This window comes from Varanus komodoensis, unplaced genomic scaffold (genome assembly GCF_004798865.1).
Source record: "Varanus komodoensis strain SLA01 unplaced genomic scaffold, ASM479886v1 scaffold5, whole genome shotgun sequence".
NCBI classification, from domain to species: Eukaryota; Metazoa; Chordata; class Lepidosauria; order Squamata; family Varanidae; genus Varanus; species Varanus komodoensis.
In genome coordinates this window covers 12,899,965-12,921,053 of record NW_025336087.1, presented here as the reverse complement: position 1 = coordinate 12,921,053, position 21,089 = coordinate 12,899,965, and the positions used below count along the sequence as shown (strand labels likewise).

The window sequence follows — 21,089 nt, the reverse complement described above, 5'->3', positions numbered from 1 at the left end:
AAGAGTATGAAGTTAGGTTGTATTACTTTTTTAAGGTCTTAACTACATTTTCTAAGCTTACTTACCTGGGTGCACACTTTTTTCTGACTATAGCCCTCTTCAGGTATTCAAAAGTACTTTACCATAACACAACTGGGATTATGCATTATGTTGGCCTCTGGACATATGTGTGTAAAGGAGAAATGTTCGCAGGGAAGGGGCCCGTATGTCTACAGTCATCTGGAATCTGCACTGTTTCATGACACAGATTTCTAAACAAGGGGTTATATAATGTGTCCAAAATCAGGGGAATGATGTATTTGTTTGGGTACAATATTTTCGAACACACAAATAGAGCTTACATGTGTCACTTTTATTCAGGATTAGATTACTAAATACTTATTCACCAATAAAAATTTCATCCTTAGCAAGCCATGGGCCAGTCTGTGTTCCATAAGCAGTCACCATGTTTTCAGAAATTCAGATCTGAGATTCCTACAGCTGCAGTGTCCACAATACTTCCATTTACATAGTTACTTAAGGTGCAATCCTACCTACCTACCTACCTATTTATTTTCTATGCCACCCCCATTAGCCATAGGCTGTCTGGGTGGCTCACAACATAATAAATAGCATTTTAACAACAGTTAAACAATATGATTCATCAAAACACACACAGTATATAATCAACCAATAAAATGACAATAAAATAAAAACCTGAACAATTAATATATCTTAAAATAGTCTAAAAACATAAGTACAAATTATACATACTAAAAATTTATTGGCATTAAAATCAGGGAAAAAAGAAACATCAAAATCAAAAATGGTGTCAGCATAACATAACCCATTAAACTAAAACAAAACAGTTCACCCACCAAAACAGTCATGAAAAAGATAGGTTTTTAACTGGTTCCTGAAAGAATACAAGGTCGGTGCCAGCCAAATCTTGGATGGGAGTGAGTTCCATAGTGGGAAGCCCTTTTCCTCACCATCTCCTTTCTTGCTTCACGGGAGCGGGAGGAAAGGAATACAGAGAAGGGCTTCCAATGACAACCTCAGTGCTCCGGTTGGTATGTATGGAGATACCCTACTTACTTATGACATTTAATAGCTTAAGTTCTCTGGGCAGTTCACAAAAGATGAAACCATCAAATGCAACATGATAACAATATAAGCTTAATACTAAAGTACTAAAATGCCTGGGAGAAGAATAAGGCATTCACCTGACTCTGAAAAGATGACAATATAAGGGACCAGGAGAGCCTTTCTGGAAGGGCATTCCCCAGCCAGGATGCCTCTCCTTGATAGCCACCATCTCATTTTCCCTGCAATGAAAGGGTCAACCCCACAAGAATAATGTTTTGAATAATCAGCCACAGTCTGATGTTATTTCTAAACAAAAGACACTGCCTTTCTGCTCTTGCTCAGGAGCAGTAGACTGCTCCTATTCTTAGAAGTTTGAGAAAGGGCTTGGAAGCACTATTCTCCCCAGCCACCGGAGATGTCCTCAGAGACAATCAACCTAGAAGGGGAAATAAGGTCATTCCTGGCAGCTCACAAATTCAGCCATGTGACACTATAGATGGGCCGGTAGGCCTTGCCTGCTGGGCCAACATTACAACTTGTGTTGGAAGAAGCCAACTATTCTCCTAGCAACAGCTTGTGGTGCCCTAACTTCAGCTGCATCTCTTGTAATGATGATTTTTAAAGCCCAATTACATTAGATCTTCAGGGCAGGAACACACAACAATATAGGAATGGTGAAACATGACTGGAACACTGTAATACTGAGATTAAAATTTATATTAAACCTGTGAGTGGATCTTCTGGTACAAACAGAGCAAGGACTTTGTGTCTTTCCTCTCCACCGTAAAGGGGTACAAAGCCAACCGTTGATAAACAAATTGGAATCTGGGAGGGGAGAAAAAAATTGTGGTTTTGCTGAGAACTGCTAGCACAGCAACAGATTAAAATATGCTCTAGAGGAGACAATAGGCTCATATGAACACCTGCAGCACTCAGAAGCACACATACACCCAAATACAACACAGACATTGGACCTCATTTTTTGTGATGTATCACTTTACCATTGATTAAAGGCTAGAATGTAGGAATGAATGTTTAGCTACCACAATCTGGCACTAGGAAAAGAGAGACATAACAAAAATTGAAAATTGAGTACTTGTTGGGAATATTTATTCTTCTGTTCAGTGGTCTTTTTTTGTAGGAGATGACAACCAAGCCCTCAGTGTCCTCCAGAACAAGCATCTTTGACTCAGGACAGGTCCCCCAACCAAACTGGGGTTTCAAGAGAGTTTTGTGGGCACAAAATGGCTGACATCCTTTGTCATGGTCAGTCATAAAACACTCATTTCCCAAGAGGCAAAGTAGTGAGCCTAAAAGAAAAAGTAACCTGCCCAAGAATCCAAGTAGAAAGAGGTGGGTTGACTGAGCTCTAAACACAAAACCATTCTTTTGAACCCAGATTTCTACTCTGGCTCTTATACATGTTGCTGAAACTCAAAGACAAGTAACTTGATCAAAACTGAATAAAAGGTGTGTGTGGGGGGGTGAGACCCAAATACCATGATCACGTATTTGCCCCCATAAAGTACAATAAAATACCCATTTCACAGAAGGCAAACTGTTTAGGCAGGCAGGCAGACAGGCAGGCAAAGAATAGCAACACTCCAAATAATATCTCAAGTCTTACTTTGACATTATTGGCAAGAGACAGGAACTCTGGATTGTCTGGATCCCCACATCTAAGATCTGACAGATAATCTTCTCCAGAACTCTCCAGATCTTCATGACTATAGTTATCCAGTAGGTCCACAGGGAAGGCCATCCCCTTGAAACAGATCACATACAGGGTTACCACGGCAGGCACAATAAATAATCAGAATCCAACTTTTATTTTAGAATGCCCACAAGCTTCAGGTGATCATATTTAATGGAACACTGCAGATAGTTCCTCATCTATTCCTTACCCAAGTCCTACAAACACAAGCATGTCTGTACTTCTATGCACATGAACACAATTGCTCTAGGTCAGCTTTCCTGACCTTAGGACCTTTAAAGGCATTTGGACCATTGACTAGAAATTCTGGGTGTTGCAGTCCATACATGTCTGGAAGGCACAAAGTTGGGGAAGGTTGCTCTAGGTGGTCTTTATTGCCAAGCAGGCAGGTTCTTAGCATGTTAAAAAGTATTCCTCAGTAAAGCAGAAAAAGTGGGAATAGAAAGGTTTATAGTTGAAACACTGGGATAACCTCAAAGGCAAGAAGGAATGAACAGAAAGAATTAGGGGTGGGGGAGATAAATGACTCCAATTTGCTGAAAATGACTATCTGGATGATGCTTGAAAGTGAATGAATAAATTATGACAACCCCAGCCCCATAACTACAGTAGAGCAGGTTTCATAGCATAACTCCTGGCCCTTCCCAGCAGCCAAGGCTGCCTATCTATACAGAATCCAGGATGGTTCTACTGCAGCATTAATACAGCATCTCTCCCATCTGCTGACAAAAGGAAAAGAGAACAAGGCTTAATATTCTAACAGCAAAAAACTAAATGCACAATGTAAAATAGAAGAAAATCCTGTGAGCAAGTAACCCAAAACTGTAGCATTACAGCTGTACAACTCAGAAGAGAGGAATTATTAGTTAGCCACTGCAAGCCTTTCCCCACCTCATTTTTTTCCCTACCAGGACCCCATTCAGTTTTATTGATAGGGAGGAATGTATGGTCCATTTTAATACAAATACTCAATAAATAAATGCAATCACAGGTAATCTGGGACAGGTTAGCTTCAGCTGCATTTCTACTGGTTTTCATACAAAGCTTAATATGGCTGCTGCAATCCTAAATACATATATGCAAGCAAGTTTCATCATAAAAGACATTACTACTACTGTTAGTAACCTGCTTATTTAATGCATTTCTTCACTTCCTTTCAAGATAGTTGTTTCTCCAAAGATTACACTATAAAGCACATAATGCTATCACTGTAACAAATTCAAAGAATCATAAATTAATTTTAAAACATTCCATCAGTGCTGTCCTATACAAGTCTACTAAGAAGTAAGTCCCATAAAGACCAGTTGGATCTACCACCTGGTACGTGACATAAGAAGAGTCATACTGGGTCAGAGCAATCTAGTCCATCTTTTTTGTTTACTAATGGCCAACCTGCTGCCCATGGGAAGCCCATAGCATAGAGCATGCATGCAATAGTATCTTCTTTCTCATGTTCCTCAGCAACCTGTGCGCATAATCATACTGCCTCTGTTACTGCAGGTATCACATAACAATCAGCCATAGACAATTTTATCCTCCATGAATGTGTCTAATCACCTTTTAAAGCCATCCAAAGTGCTGGCCTTTACTACATCTTGTGTTAGCAAATTCCATGCAATGTGTGAAGTAAGTACTTCCTTCCATCTTTCCTGAATATCTGTCAGATCCATGCAATGACTCCGAGTTCTAGTATTGTGAGAGAGGCATGAATAACTTTGTATACCTCTTTCATCTTTTTCTTTACTCAGCTTTCTTCTAAAGAGCCCCAGATGTTGCAACTCTCCCATAGGAAAGGTTACCCAGCCCCTCGTTCTTGTAGTTTAGCTAAATGGGCACAGGATCATAACCCAAGAGGTCTTAAACAAAATGTGCTCCCCATTAAAACTTCTGTTTGGTGTGGTGTTTTCCTGCACCACTTACCTTCTGTTCAGACCTTACTTTATTGTAAATGACTGGGACAAATGAGATGTAATTACAGATAATGGACAGGTTATGTTTTATCCTTCTAGGTCAGGAACATGCAGAAGGTAGATAGGTCCACCTCAAGCCTGGAATGTGAAGTCAAATGGGCCTTAGGAAGTCTGAGCAACAACAAATCTAGTGGAGGTGACAGTATTCCAGCTGAGCTATTCAAAATCCTAAAAGACAATGCAGTTAAAGTGCTACACTCAATATGCCAGCAAATTTGAAAAACTCAACAGTGGCCGCAGGATTGGAAAAGGTCAGTTTACATTCCAATTCCAAAGAAGGGCAATGCCAAAGAATGTTCAAACTACCGCACCACTGCACTCATTTCACATGCTAGCAAAGTTATGCTCAAAATCCTACAAGCTATGCTCCAGCAGTATGTGGACCGAGAACTACCAGAAGTACAGGCAGGATCTCGAAGAGGGAAAGGAACTAGAGATCAAATTGCCAACATACGCTGGATCATGGAGAAAACAAGGGAGTTCCAGAAAAACATCTACTTCTGCTTCATTGACTATGCTAATGCCTTTGATTGTGTGGATCACAACAAATTGTGGCAAGTTCTTGAAGAGATGGGAGTACCAGACCATCTTATTTGTCTCTTGAGAAACCTGTATGCAGGTCAAGAAGCAACAGTGAGAACTGGACACGGAACCACTGATTGGTTCAAAATTGGGAAAGGAGTTTGGCAAGACTGTGTACTGTTGCCCTGCCTATTTAACTTATATGCAGAGCACATAATGCAAAAGGTGAATCACCAGTTGGAATTAAGGTTGCCGGAAGAAATATCAACAGTCTCAGATATGCAGATGATACCACTCTAATGGAAGAAAGTGAAGAGGAACTAAAGAGCCTCTTGATGCTGATGAAAGAGGAGAGCGCAAAACTAAGATCATGACATCCGCTCCTCTCACTTCCCGGCAAACAGATGGGGAAAAAATGGAGGTAGTGACAGATCCTGGGCTCCAAGATCACTGCAGACGGTGACTGCAGTCAAGAAATTAAAAGACGCTTGCCCCTTGGGAGGAAAGCTATGGCAAATCTAGACAGTATACTAAAAAGCAGAGACATCACCCTGCCGACAAAAGTTCGTATAGTCAAGGCTATGATTTTCCCTGTTGCATTGTATGGTTGTGAAAGCTGGACCATAAGGAAGGCTGAGCACTGAACTGTGGTGCTGGAGAAGACTCCTCTGAGTCCCTTGGACTGCAAGGAGATCAAACCAGTCAGTCTTAGAGATCAAACCTGACTGCTCTTTAGAAGGCCAGATACTGTAGATGCAACTCAAATACTCTGGCCACCTAATGAGAAGGAAGGACTCACTGGAGAGGATCCTAATGCTGGGAGCAATTGACGGCAAAAGAAGAAGGGGATGGCAGAGGATAAGGTGGCTAGATGGAGTCACTGAAGCAGTCGGGATGAGCTTAGGTGGACTCCTGGGGATGGTGCAGGATAGGAGAGCCTGGAGGAATGCTGTCCATGGAATCGCGATGTGTTGAGCATGCCTTCGTGAATAACATAATATAACATAATGGTGAGCCTAATAAAACAACTGTGCTTTTGCAGGCCTTCTGCTGACTGAAATTCTGGCAATGAACACTGAACTAGTCAAGTGAAGGTTCACCTTAAAGACAAACTGCATGTTACACTAATTCAAAAGTGTATCATTATTTATTTATTTATTTATTTATTTATTTATTTATTAAAACATTTTTATGCCGCCCCATTCGCCGAAGCCTCGGGGCGGCTTACAACATAGATAAAACAAGTTAAAATCCATATAAAATAATCTTAATTAAAACTCACATTATAAAATTATTTATTTAATAAATTATTAATTTATTCATTAGGGATATTATTCTTTTTACTGTAGTGTAAGTACACAAAGATCAGGACCACCTCTTGTTAGGAGGGAAAGATTAATCATCCTCCTACACAGTCTTCCAGCCAGGCAAATTACTTTGCTGCCAGACCCTTAGGTCATGTAGATTGTAAGATAACTCTAAGTTGAAGCCCACTAAAGTAGTATTGCAGTTGAAGAAATGGAAGGAAACATAGGGCAGTTTATATATAGCAATTAAGACACATGCAAGAAATAAAATCAGGTATTTTAAATGAAGGGAGACAGAAGTTACAGTGGAAGTTTCCAAAATGTTTACACAACTAAATATGCAAGCCACCTGCCACAACAAAAAAAAGTCTAGGTCATCATTCCTGGCATTTTTAGAATAAAGTAAAATTGAAGCCAAAAGTATGCAACAGCAATGGCTTAACTGCACTCTGGCTTCACTTTAGTTACTAAATTTTTAGCAGGGTGAAGAAGAGAGTGTTGTGAGTAACCCCCCTGCCCCCCCCCCCCGTCATCTGTGAGTACATAACCAGAAGTAAGCTATTTGCATTTCAGGAGTGTAACCAGAAATTCTTTCTCAGCTAGCCTTCTTTCATGGAACCAGAAAATTGTAGAATACCACAGACCTTAGAAAGCAGAATAATAAGCCAATTTCAAAAGCCACTGGCAGTCACTCCACATTGGACAGTTCTAAACAGACATGAAACAGTTCTAAACAGGCACCTGGTTTTCTCGCCAAGTAATGTCAGTGCCAGCTCCAGGTTCTGGAGGGCCCTTGGGGAACAGACCCTCAATGGGCCCCCTCCTTCTGAGAGCCTATTTTCTCATTGTCATTGTTCCCACTGCTGTGGTTCCTCATCCTCTTTCCTGTCACTGCTTCTTTGACAGGCAGAAGGTCCAGAAGCAAGTAGGCAGGGGCAGCTGCACTGTTCCTCCCCCTCATCCCTAGTTGTCTGGATCAGTATAGGTGGGTTGCACGAGAAAAGAAGATCAAGTACAGGGGACTCTGTTCTGCGGGCCAATGCTGGGGAGCAGGCCCTTGGCCCTTTAGGACAGCCCTTGAGCAACAGAACAAGCCTTAGGAACTGACATATTTCAAAGTATTAGCCTATACACAGATGAGCAAGAAGTAGCTGTTCACACTAGCGAACATGCATTTGCTCTGTCAATGTTCAGAGCTTTGGCAACAGAGCTTCTTCCGCTCACAGAACCTAGGAATCTGCTTTCACCTCCCTCTTACTTTAAGCTTCTGTGTGTTGCAGGACAGTAAAACTGACAGGTCAAATCATGCACTGCAGATTGTGTTCTATTCAAGAGATAACCATCCGATTGGCTAGTGAATATTCCACCCAACTGAACAAATGCAATGCAGCCTTAAGCAACCCAAGTTGCCAGGACCATTCATGCAAAATGGAAATTAAAAAGGGGGGGTTAGAAGGAAGAAGATTTTGAAATAATCATTAATTAGGAAGTACACTGCACTTGTCAATGAAGCCATCCTACATTTTTCATGTTAAACAAGATACCACAAAATATATGCTTGTATAATAGCATTAAAAGGTTCTTTGTGCTTAGACCCAACAGTTGTGCCTGCTATCCTTCCCGTATAATAAATAGACTCTCCACCCTCTCTGTGAGCATGTGAAGCAAATATGCGACAAATAGCACGTCCTTGAGCAACAAAATCTGCCACTGTTGTGCCCTCTCACACTGAACTCAACCACAGCAGAAGATAAATAACTATGATTTCAAAATCACAACCATGCTTTCTGATATAAATATGCTTGAAGATAGAAGTATACCCTATTTATTAAAAATTATGAACTAATGAGTTTAAAGAGTTTAAAGATTAAACAAGTGCAATCCCAATAAGTGTATAGAACTCCCAGGATTCTCCAGCATGGCCAGCTGAGGAATGCTGGAAGTTGCAGGACTTTCTTAAGACTTTCTAAACATGCACAGGATTGCATCTTTGCACAGAAATAAGTAGACTGTCAAGAGAGAGGCAGAGTTTAACAGTTCAGCTTCCTGGCAATCTCATTTCTGAGACACAAATTTCTAGCCCATACAACTGTGACTATGTACTTGTGTTTGGTCTTACAAGCCAAACAGGCAGCTGATTAAGTCCTGCCTCTTAAAAACCCGTGTTTGTATTCATATTGCTAGTACTGGTAATAGGTGTTTATTCCTGAGTGAAAGTGCTAAATCAATATTGTATAAGAAGTGTGGTGCATGAAAAGTCATCAACAAAGCTTACATTACCAAGACTTTTCACATTCTTGCTGTAATGAAATTTGAAGTGGATAACTACAGTTCTGACCTGGGGTCCACATTCTTTTAGCACTTGATGCAGAGATTCCAAAAAAAATGATAGAACAGACAGACTGACTGGGACCTTGAGAAAATCCCCAGTGAAGTTCAGAACACTTAACAAAGGCTAATCATTGTTAAGTATGACTGAGTAAGTTCAGGGAGTCAGAGGCTGGGTTCACACAATCACCACAGCCCCCTGTGACCACAGTTGTCTGAGCATGGCCAGGGTGGCCATCCCACAACCCTACAACAGGCCATAGGCTTTGTGGTGTGTCAGCCACCTGAACATGCCACTCTCATCAGCTTTAGACATCAAGATGGCCTGCACACAGCAAAAATAAACAAACAGACATGAAAATGAGCCAGCATTAACACCAATGATAACAAGCTGCCATGGCTTAGTAACCACATTCACATCAAGCAACAGGGACAGGCCTTTAATCCTAGCCAAAGGAATTTCCACAGGAAATAGAACAGACTGGATGACTACTCCAAGTAGAGCCGTTACATCTTTTAAAATGAAAGCTAGCTATGGCTGTAGGTTTCACTTTGCAGGGTCGAGCCTGCACCAAGCAAGGAATCAGACTAGATTATATCCAAAGAGCCTTCCCACTCCATGATTCTTGCTTATTGGTCATATCTTTAAAATCATTACAAATTAATTGGATTGTATTCAATGGGCTATATCCAGAGTGTGTCTAACTTAAGTCCCATTCATTTTGGTGGATCTACTCTAAGTAGGACTAGCACAGGATACAACCCATCATATTAATCACACATGTTCCTTTAGAAGTCATGCAATAACTTCCTGGACAGACATGCCCACCCTTCCACAGTCAAGTCACTGCCAGAAGCATCTCCGCCATGTTTTTAGGTAGTTTTTCAGGAACGAACATCTATACACTGACACAGATAAAACAACAGGCCCAGAGGTAGGTTATCATCATGCTGGTCAAAATTCCATATCCTCAAGCAACCATTCCCAGCAATTCCACAGAGACATTAAAAAGAATGGAAATAAAACAAGATCCTTCTTAGATCTTAATACAGACAGCCAATAACTACAGTAAGACTTGAGGCCTCATTTGTCTGATTTAAAAATAGGCTGTCGATATCTACCATGCAATCCAGATTAATGCACCAATGCACCATTAATGCTAGATTATTTGTAATCACTGGGAAGAAGCTTATGCTGCTGTGGATTAGCAAGAGACACAACCAGTAGCTTCTAATCTGAATGCAAAGTGAAATTAACCAACAGTCCTAGCTCCTCCTCTTTGATGTCATATTTTTAAGTTGTGTCAAGACACTTTTTCTTCAAAGCACAGTAGCAAGATTATTTTGGACTTCTGAAAAATAGTGTCATTTTGGCATGTTCAAAGCATCTGTAAAAATGTTATGTTTTATCCTAGAAAATTACTTTGTTATGTTTTTAGTATATATCTCAAAGAGAAAAAGATGTCTCTTGACCTATAACACCAAAAAGATAGTTTCCTCTTAATAATTCAACATGACCTAAGGGTCAATTACTTCTTCAACACCAACCACTGAGCAGAGATAGATCATAAGGCAGCTAAGTGGCATATAGGTAGTCCCTGGTTTCACACAAGTTTTGTTCCTGAGAAAACAGAAGTGTGCCTTTAAGTCGAATTTGTAGGTATACTTAATCCTCCACATTCTGAGGGGTTAGGGGAGAAGGATCCCTGTGAAAATGGAAAAATTGCAAACATCTCTAGCCACCCACCCCAAACTCACCAGTGCCTCTTTTTTGCCGCAAGAAAATACTGGAGAGATTTCCTTCTCCAGATGGATGGGGCAGGAGGTGTTTTTAAGGTCTCCCTCTCTTCCCTTTAGCTTCTTCTCTCTATATGGTAACGATGATTTTACACAGTAATTTTATTTTAAATTAAAAATATAGGCTGTATGGCAATTCATTCCTAAGTATGGGTTGTTCATAACTCAGACATTCATAGTTCAGGCACTGCCTGTATTTCACGGTCAAACTAGATAACACAATAGCAAAACTCCCAAGAAAATTAAAAGCAGCCATGTGGCAGAGAGGAAAGAGACTGGATCAGAGCTAGAAAGAAGCTAACCCTTCCTCTGTGCATAATTTGCTCCAACTTAGGCTCTCCCCACTTCCAAATCTGGGCCAGATGAAGATCATAAATTTTCTCCAAAATCAGCCCAATATAAAGCTAAGTTATTGATAAATTTCAAAAAGCTCTCTCACCTACCTATAGGTTCTCCCCACACCCTTGCAGCAAATACTTCACAGAGAACAGAGTTCATAGAATGGGCCACCCATGACAGCATTTCTTAAAAAAAAAAAACTCTATGAGGTCCAAACATAGATATCCCATCATCTCATCTAGACTGGCCCCCAGATGCAGCTAATAAGTCATCGATGCCTAATGTCAGCTGAAGAACATTTAAACACAACATTGTTGTGCAGCACTGAACTCATTGAGACTTGCTTTTTTGTAGACATGCATAAGATTGCACAGTAAGTATAGGAATACCTATAAAATGACCCCAAGACTAATTATTTTTCACAACATTTTAAAACATCCTATTACTTAGGGATTTAGTAATTCATTGGGTGTCTGTGTACATGGAGATGCGTGTACACACAAAGGAATCAAGAACATTTATCAGAACTTGAGCAATTTTCTGTAGACCACTCAAACCTGCCCTGGAACCTTCATGCAGCTTGTAAGTTAAGGTCAGCCCATCCCTGGAATGCAATAAAAACTGCAGACTGGAAGCACATGTTAAAACAAACACTGATCTCTTTTACTGTACAAGGACAATTACTTTCTACCAAGTTAAAGTCTAAGTCATGGTTACTGGCCCACTGGGACTGACTACTATCTAATTAGTGTTTTATAATAAGAATTTAAAATGGCACTATTTATTTACAGTATTTTTACCCCACTCTTCAGCATGAATGAATGAATGGTTCCCACAGCAGTTGAGAGAGATGAATAACTAGTTAGGCAACATAAAGTTTTCTCAGCTAATTTTTCCAGTGTATCAGTCTAGCATTCCGCTAAATATTTTGATAGTATAAAATTAACTAGTCCTAAATTTGTTGCCTTGAATGTTTCCAGCATGATAACCAACAGGTTAACTTACAAGACCTTAACCTTGTAAGGTGGGGTAAAAGAAAGATGATGACTACATTCACATGACACAACCCATTGTAGGTTACTACACACAATGAGTTGTGTCATTCAAACCTAGACTGAATTCTGCAGGGTGGTTTGTTGGTGGGTCTACCTAACTACCTAACCCTAACCCTAATAATCCATGGGTTGTAGGCCTTGTGCCCACGATAACACTGAACCCAGGCGACTGGGCTAGCTCTAGGACATAAGTGACAGGCATCCTCAATGGAACACCAGGACCAGGGGAGATGGAGGCAGATGGAGAAGTTGGCAAGGCATTAGTAGGTCCAGAGCTGAAAGCAAAGTCAGGAACAGCCTAGGGTCAGATACCAGCAAGGTGCAGCAGGACCGGAAACAAAGGCAAAGTCAGGAACAGGCATGAATCAAGACCCAACTGAAGACATGCTAAATCCATGTTGCTCAGGCAAAGCTGGGCAGGACTGAATAGCCTTTTCTGGAGCCTCCTGCAGTTCCTACTTGCAAGGCGGTGCACCACTCTGCAAATCCTGACAGACCAGCCACATCTTGGTTATAGAGAATCAGCTACTGGACTGACTGGCCAGAGCATTAAAAGAAAAAAAAACATATCTTGCTGCTCTTGTCAAGCAGCTCCCAAGCTGACCATCAGTGCCAGCTGCCCCCAAACTGCCCAACAGCTGGCACCAGCCCCCAGTGGTAGGGAAGGGGCTGTCAAAATGGGGAAAAGCTGGCTTTCACAATCCTCTCTCTCTATATTCTCTTGCTCCCCTCCCCCATATATACATGCATGCATACATACATATATATATGGGGGAGGGGAGCAAGAAGGAAGGAGACTACCTGATCTTCCCACAGTAACCCCTGGGATACTGGCAGGACAACCAACAAGCAAATGGGGAGAGGAAGGAGGCAACCACCCACGGTGATCCCAGCCATCAGTTGTGTACACCATTAGTTGCTTTCCCAACAACTAAACCAGCAGGGTTTATTGCTAGGGTGGTCTCGGGAGACTTTTCAACACACACACACACACTTCAGTCAAAAAAGTGTATAATGCCCTAATGCTCAAAAATTCTTCTCAGTTGTAAAAAAGGTAAAATTATTTGGAGTACCTGGAATCCAAAATTAATATTGAGTGTAATTGGTGGAGTATGATTTTAATGGGAGTTATATTAATCTAGATTATGTCCCATTCTAGGCAAAGGGTTCATGCAATGGACAAAAACATATAGTAACCTCCTTTAATGTTCTGATGAATGCAAAGGCTCTTTAGCTGCTCAGAATAGTTTAAATACTTTGAATGCCATGGAAGCAGGTTGTAGCAAGAATAGGGCCAGAAATGGATGTGGCGCAGAAGCAGAACAGGAGGACCCTTCTATGGTCAAGACCTTTCCATGGCTGCCTCCTTAAAGGTTTGACAAAGGGGGGGGGGATTTAAACTCAAGGGAGGCCCACATAAATGATATGAAGCCTTAGCTGTCCTTCTACCATGATCTCAGCACACAACAAGAACTAGAAATATGCCCAGAGCCAGTAAACTGAACATGTAATCTCAGCCACAGACTATGCATGAAGTATGTGTGTATAATATGTATATTTATACAGACACAGTAAAATGGACAGACATTATATATAGGCAAGAACAATGTGCCCCTTTTATACACCAGTGAAAAATAATTTTCTAAATATTTGCAGTTTACTGTTGTTGTTATTATTACTAGTCTTTTCTGTATTTCTACTGTTTACTGTACCTAACACAAATGGAAACCCAGAACAAATCCAACAATTGCCTATTGTGTGTTGTTGGGCTGCTCTAGCTATTTAACCCATAAACTGTTTTCACGTTTCTAATTAAAAATAAATAGAACAAGCACATGGGAATCAGTCATTCATTACTCTGTTCATCCCAGCAACTCCTGGGTTAAACCAAGTCACAGAACAAAAATCCTAATTCAATAGCATGCCACATCCACCATCCCACAAATCTTAAAATGGTACCCACTGCAGCTAGGTCATTCATAGTTGAAGCAACTACTTACACATCCTTATTCTAAACTCTTTTAGAAGCTTGAAATGGGAACCCTGCAGCTGATATTAATAGCACATCAGTCTAATGAACAGCTGCAAACTGTGCATGCAAATTACCTAACATATAAATTGCCTAAAATCTCAGAAGCAAAGCTTCCATTTGCTCTGATATCAGAACAACTCTGAATCTAGGAACACATATTTAATTGATGGCATGATCTTAATGGCCTGGCTCACAAACAACTACTTTGAATTTTATGTTGTCATGTTGTGCAACCCCAGCTGTGTTAATAGATGATGGTTTGTTAACCATGAAAGCAGAAAGAGAACACATGATTAGTTGTTTTAACTATGGAAAAGTGTTATGTGTGAATCCAGAACTGTGGGTCAAACATAATTTGACATGGGGCATTAATTACCTTGTATAACTCCTTTATAGAAGGTTTATACCTTCCAAGTTTTCCTATCCCAATAAAGTTACAGAAGAACAGATGTGTTTGGAAGAGTCTTTTTATTATTAAATTCATCATTATGAATTTCTGTATATAAACAAAAATATAAAAATGAACTTAAAGTATTATTTTCTTATATGGAATTTGAATAAATCAATTACAATTTATTTAATTGTATGTATGAAATGTATACCCTATCTGTCTTACATAAAGCAAAATATGTATCTATCTATATCCATGTATTTATCCATTTGTAGGTTATGTCCTTTTAATGCCCCATAAATCATTAAGTCTTTAATCTTTGCTGGAAAGATTTTTTTAAAGAATGGATGCACCCTCATTCTACCTTAGCCTCTGCTTAAAGACAAATCCATATAAAACCCGTGTAAGGGGGTTCCTTGCTGCAAGAAAAGTGTTGTAGGGCAGCACCCACTGGTGAGCTCTAGTCAGATTTGGGATGTCCCATTCATGGCTGCTCCAAGTGGCTACTCCTGAGCAAGCCTTAGTGAGAGCCCTTCAGTTATGGAATGCCATCCCCACCTGGGACCTACCCTACTCTCTGTTTGGTGCCAGGCTAAGTTCTTTTTATTTTTACAAGCTTTTAAAGTTGTTTATATTCCTGATGCCATTTGCATCTTAAAGCGGTTTTATCTCTGTGAAACTTTTTTTGATTTTTTGTGGTAGCTTCCTATTATATTTTTGTTGATGCTGGTTTGAAAACCATTCTTGTGCTGCTTCTGATGCTGATTTGATCTATGTCGATTTTTATAGGATTTTCATTTGTATTTCATTTGAAAACAAATATTGTCCTCACCGCCAAACTGGGTCTTTTCCAGCTTACAGATCAACAGCAATTAATATTTGGCAAAGAAGAGTCCCATGCTATTCCTTTCCCAAATGCACCATGAAAGCTTGACAATCCTGGTTTTCACCAATGAATTTGCACATGTGTAACTGGCTGATTTTGGTTACATACCAAAAACAGAGAGAGACTATAAAGGACCAATAATAAGGACCAAAAACAAAGAGAGACTATAAAGAGAGCTCACAGCACATTCCTCAGCCATGGGATGAACCTGGCTTCCTCCCAAGTTCACAGTCTGATTGACTGACCAAAAGACAGACAACACAGCAAACCAAATGCTGGTTCAGCCGCTACACTTTTCTCTTTTTTTCAAGCTTTAGGAAGGCAGTCCAACAGAACTTTTAAACCTTTTTTCAGAGCTGCATGCATATTTATCTTTATGTATCATTCCACTGCTCCTAGCACAAATTAAGCTAGTTCAGAGAAAGGTTTATTAATTATCTGCTCTTATTACCCTCACCTGTACACCTGAAAGGCTTCTCTGGAGTGTCAACAAGGCCACTCTTGAACAGGGTGTAACTGGATAAAGAGAAGGTGGTGTGTGCAATGTGGTCACACAGCTTATGCTAGGGAAGTTTTCTAAAAGGAATAATTAGGATCTACAAATGACAGTTGTTGCTGAAGTTAATAATTTATCTTTAGTCATAGATTCATGAATCACAAAGCACAAACCCAGAAGTAAACGTAATTCTTCCAGAACTATAAAACAAAGTTGTAGAACTGTGTCAAAGTGGGGAGGGTGGATGTGAGGTTGGAGATAACAAGGGGATGAGGAATCTTGGGATTTGCCCACGCACAGGAAGATTGGTGATAGTAGGAAGGTGATGGGCTCCTAAGTCCCACCTCTCAAGGGAACTCCAAGATTCTGAGCCATATTGTGGCGGTCCATGAGCAGCCCTGATGTAAACACAACTATACGATACAACTACATCCCCTAATGATTAACTTGGTTTTCTAGCTCAATAGTTTACAGAGTTCTGTGAAACTCCAGGGTTCCAGGGCAGATCAGCAAGGCCCCCCTCACCAAGTAAGTAAATAAATGAAGCTTATTCACCAATATTGATCTTCCTTATCTCACAAAACACTAAAAGTACGTGTCAGAGTGTTTCGACTCACTGTTCTTCAATCGGTGAATCAAGAAACACATCTGACTGCCTGATCCAAAGTGAGTGGCAACAGCAACAATTCCATATAAACATGCAGCAATAAGTGGGCCCCAGAAAGGTATCTTTGGGCTAAATTTGGATCCCAGATCTGAAAAAGTTGAAAATTACTGTTCTGTGTGCAACTAGAAGCTTCTGAATGCCCTTGGGCACGACAACTTCAATGGCCCCCCTCCCTCAGTGCATCTGCCTTCTCACCATCATTGTCTCTACTTGCCATTTCTCCTCCTCATCGCTTCAACATGCTTGCACAGAGCCAGTGAGCAAGTATGCAGCGGTACCTACTGTCCCTCTTCCTCACAAGCACTGCCTGGGCCAGAGCTCTAGTCAGATGGCCAAGCAGGCTGCAATGGTAATGAGCAGCAACTCTGGAGCACTCTTATCAATGTTTTCCAGCAGGCTCCCAACCATGCCAGCTTCTGATGAGCTTTGTTCTGGATATGTCCCTAATCAATATTACTAGGCCTGACCAGAGTAATAAAATTTACAAAAAAAAATTAAGCCACAGGAAGAAACACTGTTCTCTCTGGCTGTTGATGCCATTTAGGGAAAATATAGAAATCTTGGCCAAATCTGAAAAACATGGAGCATGCACTTGTATATGAAATGCATCATTTATAATTTACTTAGCATATAATATTATACTATTTTTGTTTCTATTGCAATTTATATTCACAATTATCATGAATACTGCCCTGGTGTAGCCATAAAGATGAAGGGATTTTTATAGATTCTTTTAACAGATAAATTAAATAATCAATATTTTGCAATTATTATGTCCACTGAACCTTTCTATGGATGCTTACCCTCTCTGCTATGTGGAACTTCTTCTTAAGTAAGAATGTACAACTTCAATAGGAGGCTCTGTACAAGCAAAATTTCAAAAACACCAATACAGAAAGGGCTGCAAACTACTTTAGGATATCGGTGTCAGTCTGTGGAGAGGAAAGGTGAAAAGGTCAACCACAGGAAAGGGGCCAGTTCAAAAAAAAAAAAAAAAAAGCAGATGGAAGAACTTCTAGCTGATATCTCCAGCCTGTATCAATGGCCATCAGAAGAAGGCAAAGCGCAAATCACACAGAACAAAAGCCCTGTGTGCTCATTGTGTTACATCTATAGCAGACAGGACTTATCCTTCTCTAAATACTGTAGATTCCTGCAGAAGACAAGCTTCATACTCAACATCTTAAGCATGTTAAACATTTGTCTTAAGAAGCATTCTGCTTATTCCAAAAGAGAAAATGTTTCACAGATAATTTTCAGTGTTTCTCTGGTTTCTATGCAAACAATGAAGGGGGAGGCTCCAGAGAGTCCTCAACAGACCCCTGGAGATTTTTTCTGGGGTGAAGGGTCCAGGCTTTCATACTGCTAAGTTTAACAGACTCTCCACCAAACTCATATACACTGAGAATGCACCCTAAAACATCTTCCAAAATCCTTTACAACATGTAGGGATTTTACAAGGTCAACAAAAAATAATTCTTCCAGGACAAATTTTTCAATTCTATTCTTCATACCAAAGGCTAGAAAAATAATTTTGATTCAAGTGGTTGGTATTCTTCAAAAATTAAAGTGTCCAAATATGCTACCTCAGTCAAAATTATCATGACTATTAAAGTTAACAGAAAGGGTTTGAAGATGAGAAAGTAACATTCAGTTCCTCAGTTGCCGTTAAAGAGCTAGATGAAAATTCCGTATGTTGGTCAATGTCTCTGCACATTCCATAAGAGCACCTTCTAATGTTTTAGGTGATCAAAAAGCAGAACGGACCAGCAGGGTCTGTTACTTTATACTGAATCAGACCATTCACTCATCTAGTCAGTGTTGTCAACACCAGCTGGAAGTGGCTCTCCAGAGTTTCAAGGAGATTTTCCTACTCTAGGTCAGGATAGGGAATTGACCTTCTGCATGCGAAGCACATGTTCTACCACTTAGCTGGGATCATAAGACCATGCTTTTTAAATATGTACTCATAACTTTCTTCTATATAACAGCTAGAGGATGCTCAGTACAAAGAGGCATAAATTCCCCCTCGGAGATTCCATCTTCTGTTTTAAGTTGGGACACAAGAGAAATTTGTTTCAGATCATTTATAAAATCAGACTTTCAGGACTGAATAGACTCAGACACAAAACGTAGTCAAAACCTGTACATTTCAAGCTTATGGTATGATCTGCAGAACAATATTGTTTGACAGCATGCACAGATTTTAAAAACATGCATGAAAAATGTGTACTTTGGAAATATGCACACAAATACACTTTAATCAATGGAAAAAGAATGCAACTGAAGTGTAAATTTGGGGAAATGTACACAAAAATACACACATAATTTCATGTAAAAAGATAAAAGTAAGCTTGCAAGCTGATACACACTTTAGTCAGAACAAGCTTTGAGGTGGAACTCAGAGAACTCAAGTTTTGCGATTCATGCACCCTGAATTTCAAGATGTTAGTATGCATTTAAGTCTTTACACTTAATACAACTCACATACTTTAAAATTATACTATCAGTGTGCATGGTTCTAAAGTACAAGAAAACAGGCCTTCATGCCATTGCAATGATTCACAGCATTGCTGTTTAAAAAAGCCAAGCCCTTTAAGTTAAATCAATCTGCTTGTATTAAGCTCCCACCAATGTCCAGAGGGCATAGATTTGTATCAACATTCTTACAATTACATTTCCTATTGTTGCAGAATTCTCTTTTAATTCTAAAAACTGAGCAAAAGTTATGTGATGTGGTCAAAAAGGTGCTTCAAAGTATAGAGTGCCCCAAACTTTGAGACAAAATGCAGAATATTTATTTTAAATTTTTAAATGAAATTTTGCCTGGAAAATTTGATTAAAAAGGTGGAGAGGATATAAAATACATGTAAAGCAAAATATGCTATAAAGTATCTTTTTGCAACAGTTTTTATATGAAAGTTGTTTTTAAAAGGGTTTGACAAACAGATGGTTTGTCCCTTTGATAACAGCTAAGGTAAGGGAGCACAAATCTCCTGTATTAGAGATAATGTTCCTAATACACCAACAGAAGGAGCTCAAGGAGGACAACTTTAGACACATGTTCCTAAGAAGCAATCCTAGATACACAGAGGAACAAAGACCAAGAACTTCCAATACGCTCATGTCATAGACCTTTACCTTGCCTAAACATACACAGCATCATGCCCTGAGTTCATGATGTCCCCATATGGTGCTATCCATCACACTGCGATACACAGCAACATAGTACACAATACTGTGTTACTAGACAAAAAGTATGAGATCCATTATCGTATGGAACACCACAATAAAAACAAAATAGTATTACAAATGTGTATACAAGACTCAAGAGCCTAGACTTCCTTAGACAGCATTTACCTTACAATCAGAGAGTAATGATAGTATGTATTATTAACATTTCCATGGAACTTTACCTGCTAAAAAGTCATCAAGGCAGTGCAAAACCATTTTAAAAAGCTTTACATCAATAGAAACAAGCAGCTTAAATATTTATATATCAAGTACTACACATTTTAAAGGCCAAACTGAAAAGATGCATGTTTACACTCTTTCAACAGGCAAAGAGAATGAAAGTCAACCATAATTTTTGTTAAGCACACTTCATAAGTTGGAGGGGACAAAGGTGAAAGACCTTCCGCCTCCCACCAACAAACAGGCCTCTGCAGGTACTGATGCCCTCAAAAAAGGCAGAAGGGGACGGCAGATAATGAGGTGGCTGGATGGAGTCACTGAAGCAGTTGGTGTGAGCTTAAGTGGACTGGGGGATGGTGGAGGACAGGAAGGCCTGGAGGAATGTTGTCCATGGGGTCGCGATGGGTCGCCCACGACTTCTCGACTAACAACAACAGCAACAGATATAAATGCTGAGGCAGGTTAGATAGGCAGTTCCTTGAACTGCAGGCCCCAAGAACTGCTAGGAATGGGCATTTCCTTCCCTCCTCGTGATAACTGCCTGGGAATCAGTCTTATCAAATCCAGTGGGTTCATTCATAGAAATGGGCTATCAGATAAGTGTGGTGAGAGACACCCCACTTCCCCAATCCCAATACTAAATTGTTAAGGGAGCTATCCTATGCATGGTTAAACAGGAAAAAGTCTTATATCCACTGGCTGCGACATGCTGAGAATTCCAGGACTTCCTTGTCTAAACTGACACGATCGCACCCTGGCAGAGCCTACCTAAAACCTTCAGGTGAACAATTCACCGAGGCAAAGTAAACACACAATCCTCTGATGTCAGCATTTAGGGATACCACACACCATGCACGGATTTTCGAAAATATGAGTCCGACGTTCCCCGCACCCTCCCCCCCACGGCTTAGAGAGACGTCCATGGAATGAAAAGGCCCCCCCCCCCCCCCCCGGTGCAGGCCTACGCCACACCACGGCGCGAGAGCAAGAAGAGGGGGAGGCAGGGGGCCAGATCCACTCGAACAGAAAAGCGAACCTCGGCGAGCTGAGAGGGTCGGGCGGGCAGCCACTCCCTACCGCCTCCCACCATATTGCCTACCTTT

At 40.3% G+C, this 21,089-nt stretch overlaps 1 protein-coding gene across 1 annotated transcript in view; it reads right to left on the bottom strand.

The window, feature by feature from the left end:
* FAM169A (family with sequence similarity 169 member A) overlaps nucleotides 1–21,089 on the bottom strand; it is a 39,074-nt gene that overhangs the window by 17,242 nt on the left and 743 nt on the right. Inside the window, exons 2-3 of the mRNA XM_044446690.1 lie at nucleotides 2,696–2,833; nucleotides 1,794–1,893 (exon numbers count right to left, since the gene is read on the bottom strand). Of these exons, the coding sequence (XP_044302625.1) occupies nucleotides 1,794–1,893; nucleotides 2,696–2,830 (235 nt within the window). The 5' untranslated portion in view covers nucleotides 2,831–2,833. The remainder of the gene's footprint in view (nucleotides 1–1,793; nucleotides 1,894–2,695; nucleotides 2,834–21,089) is intronic.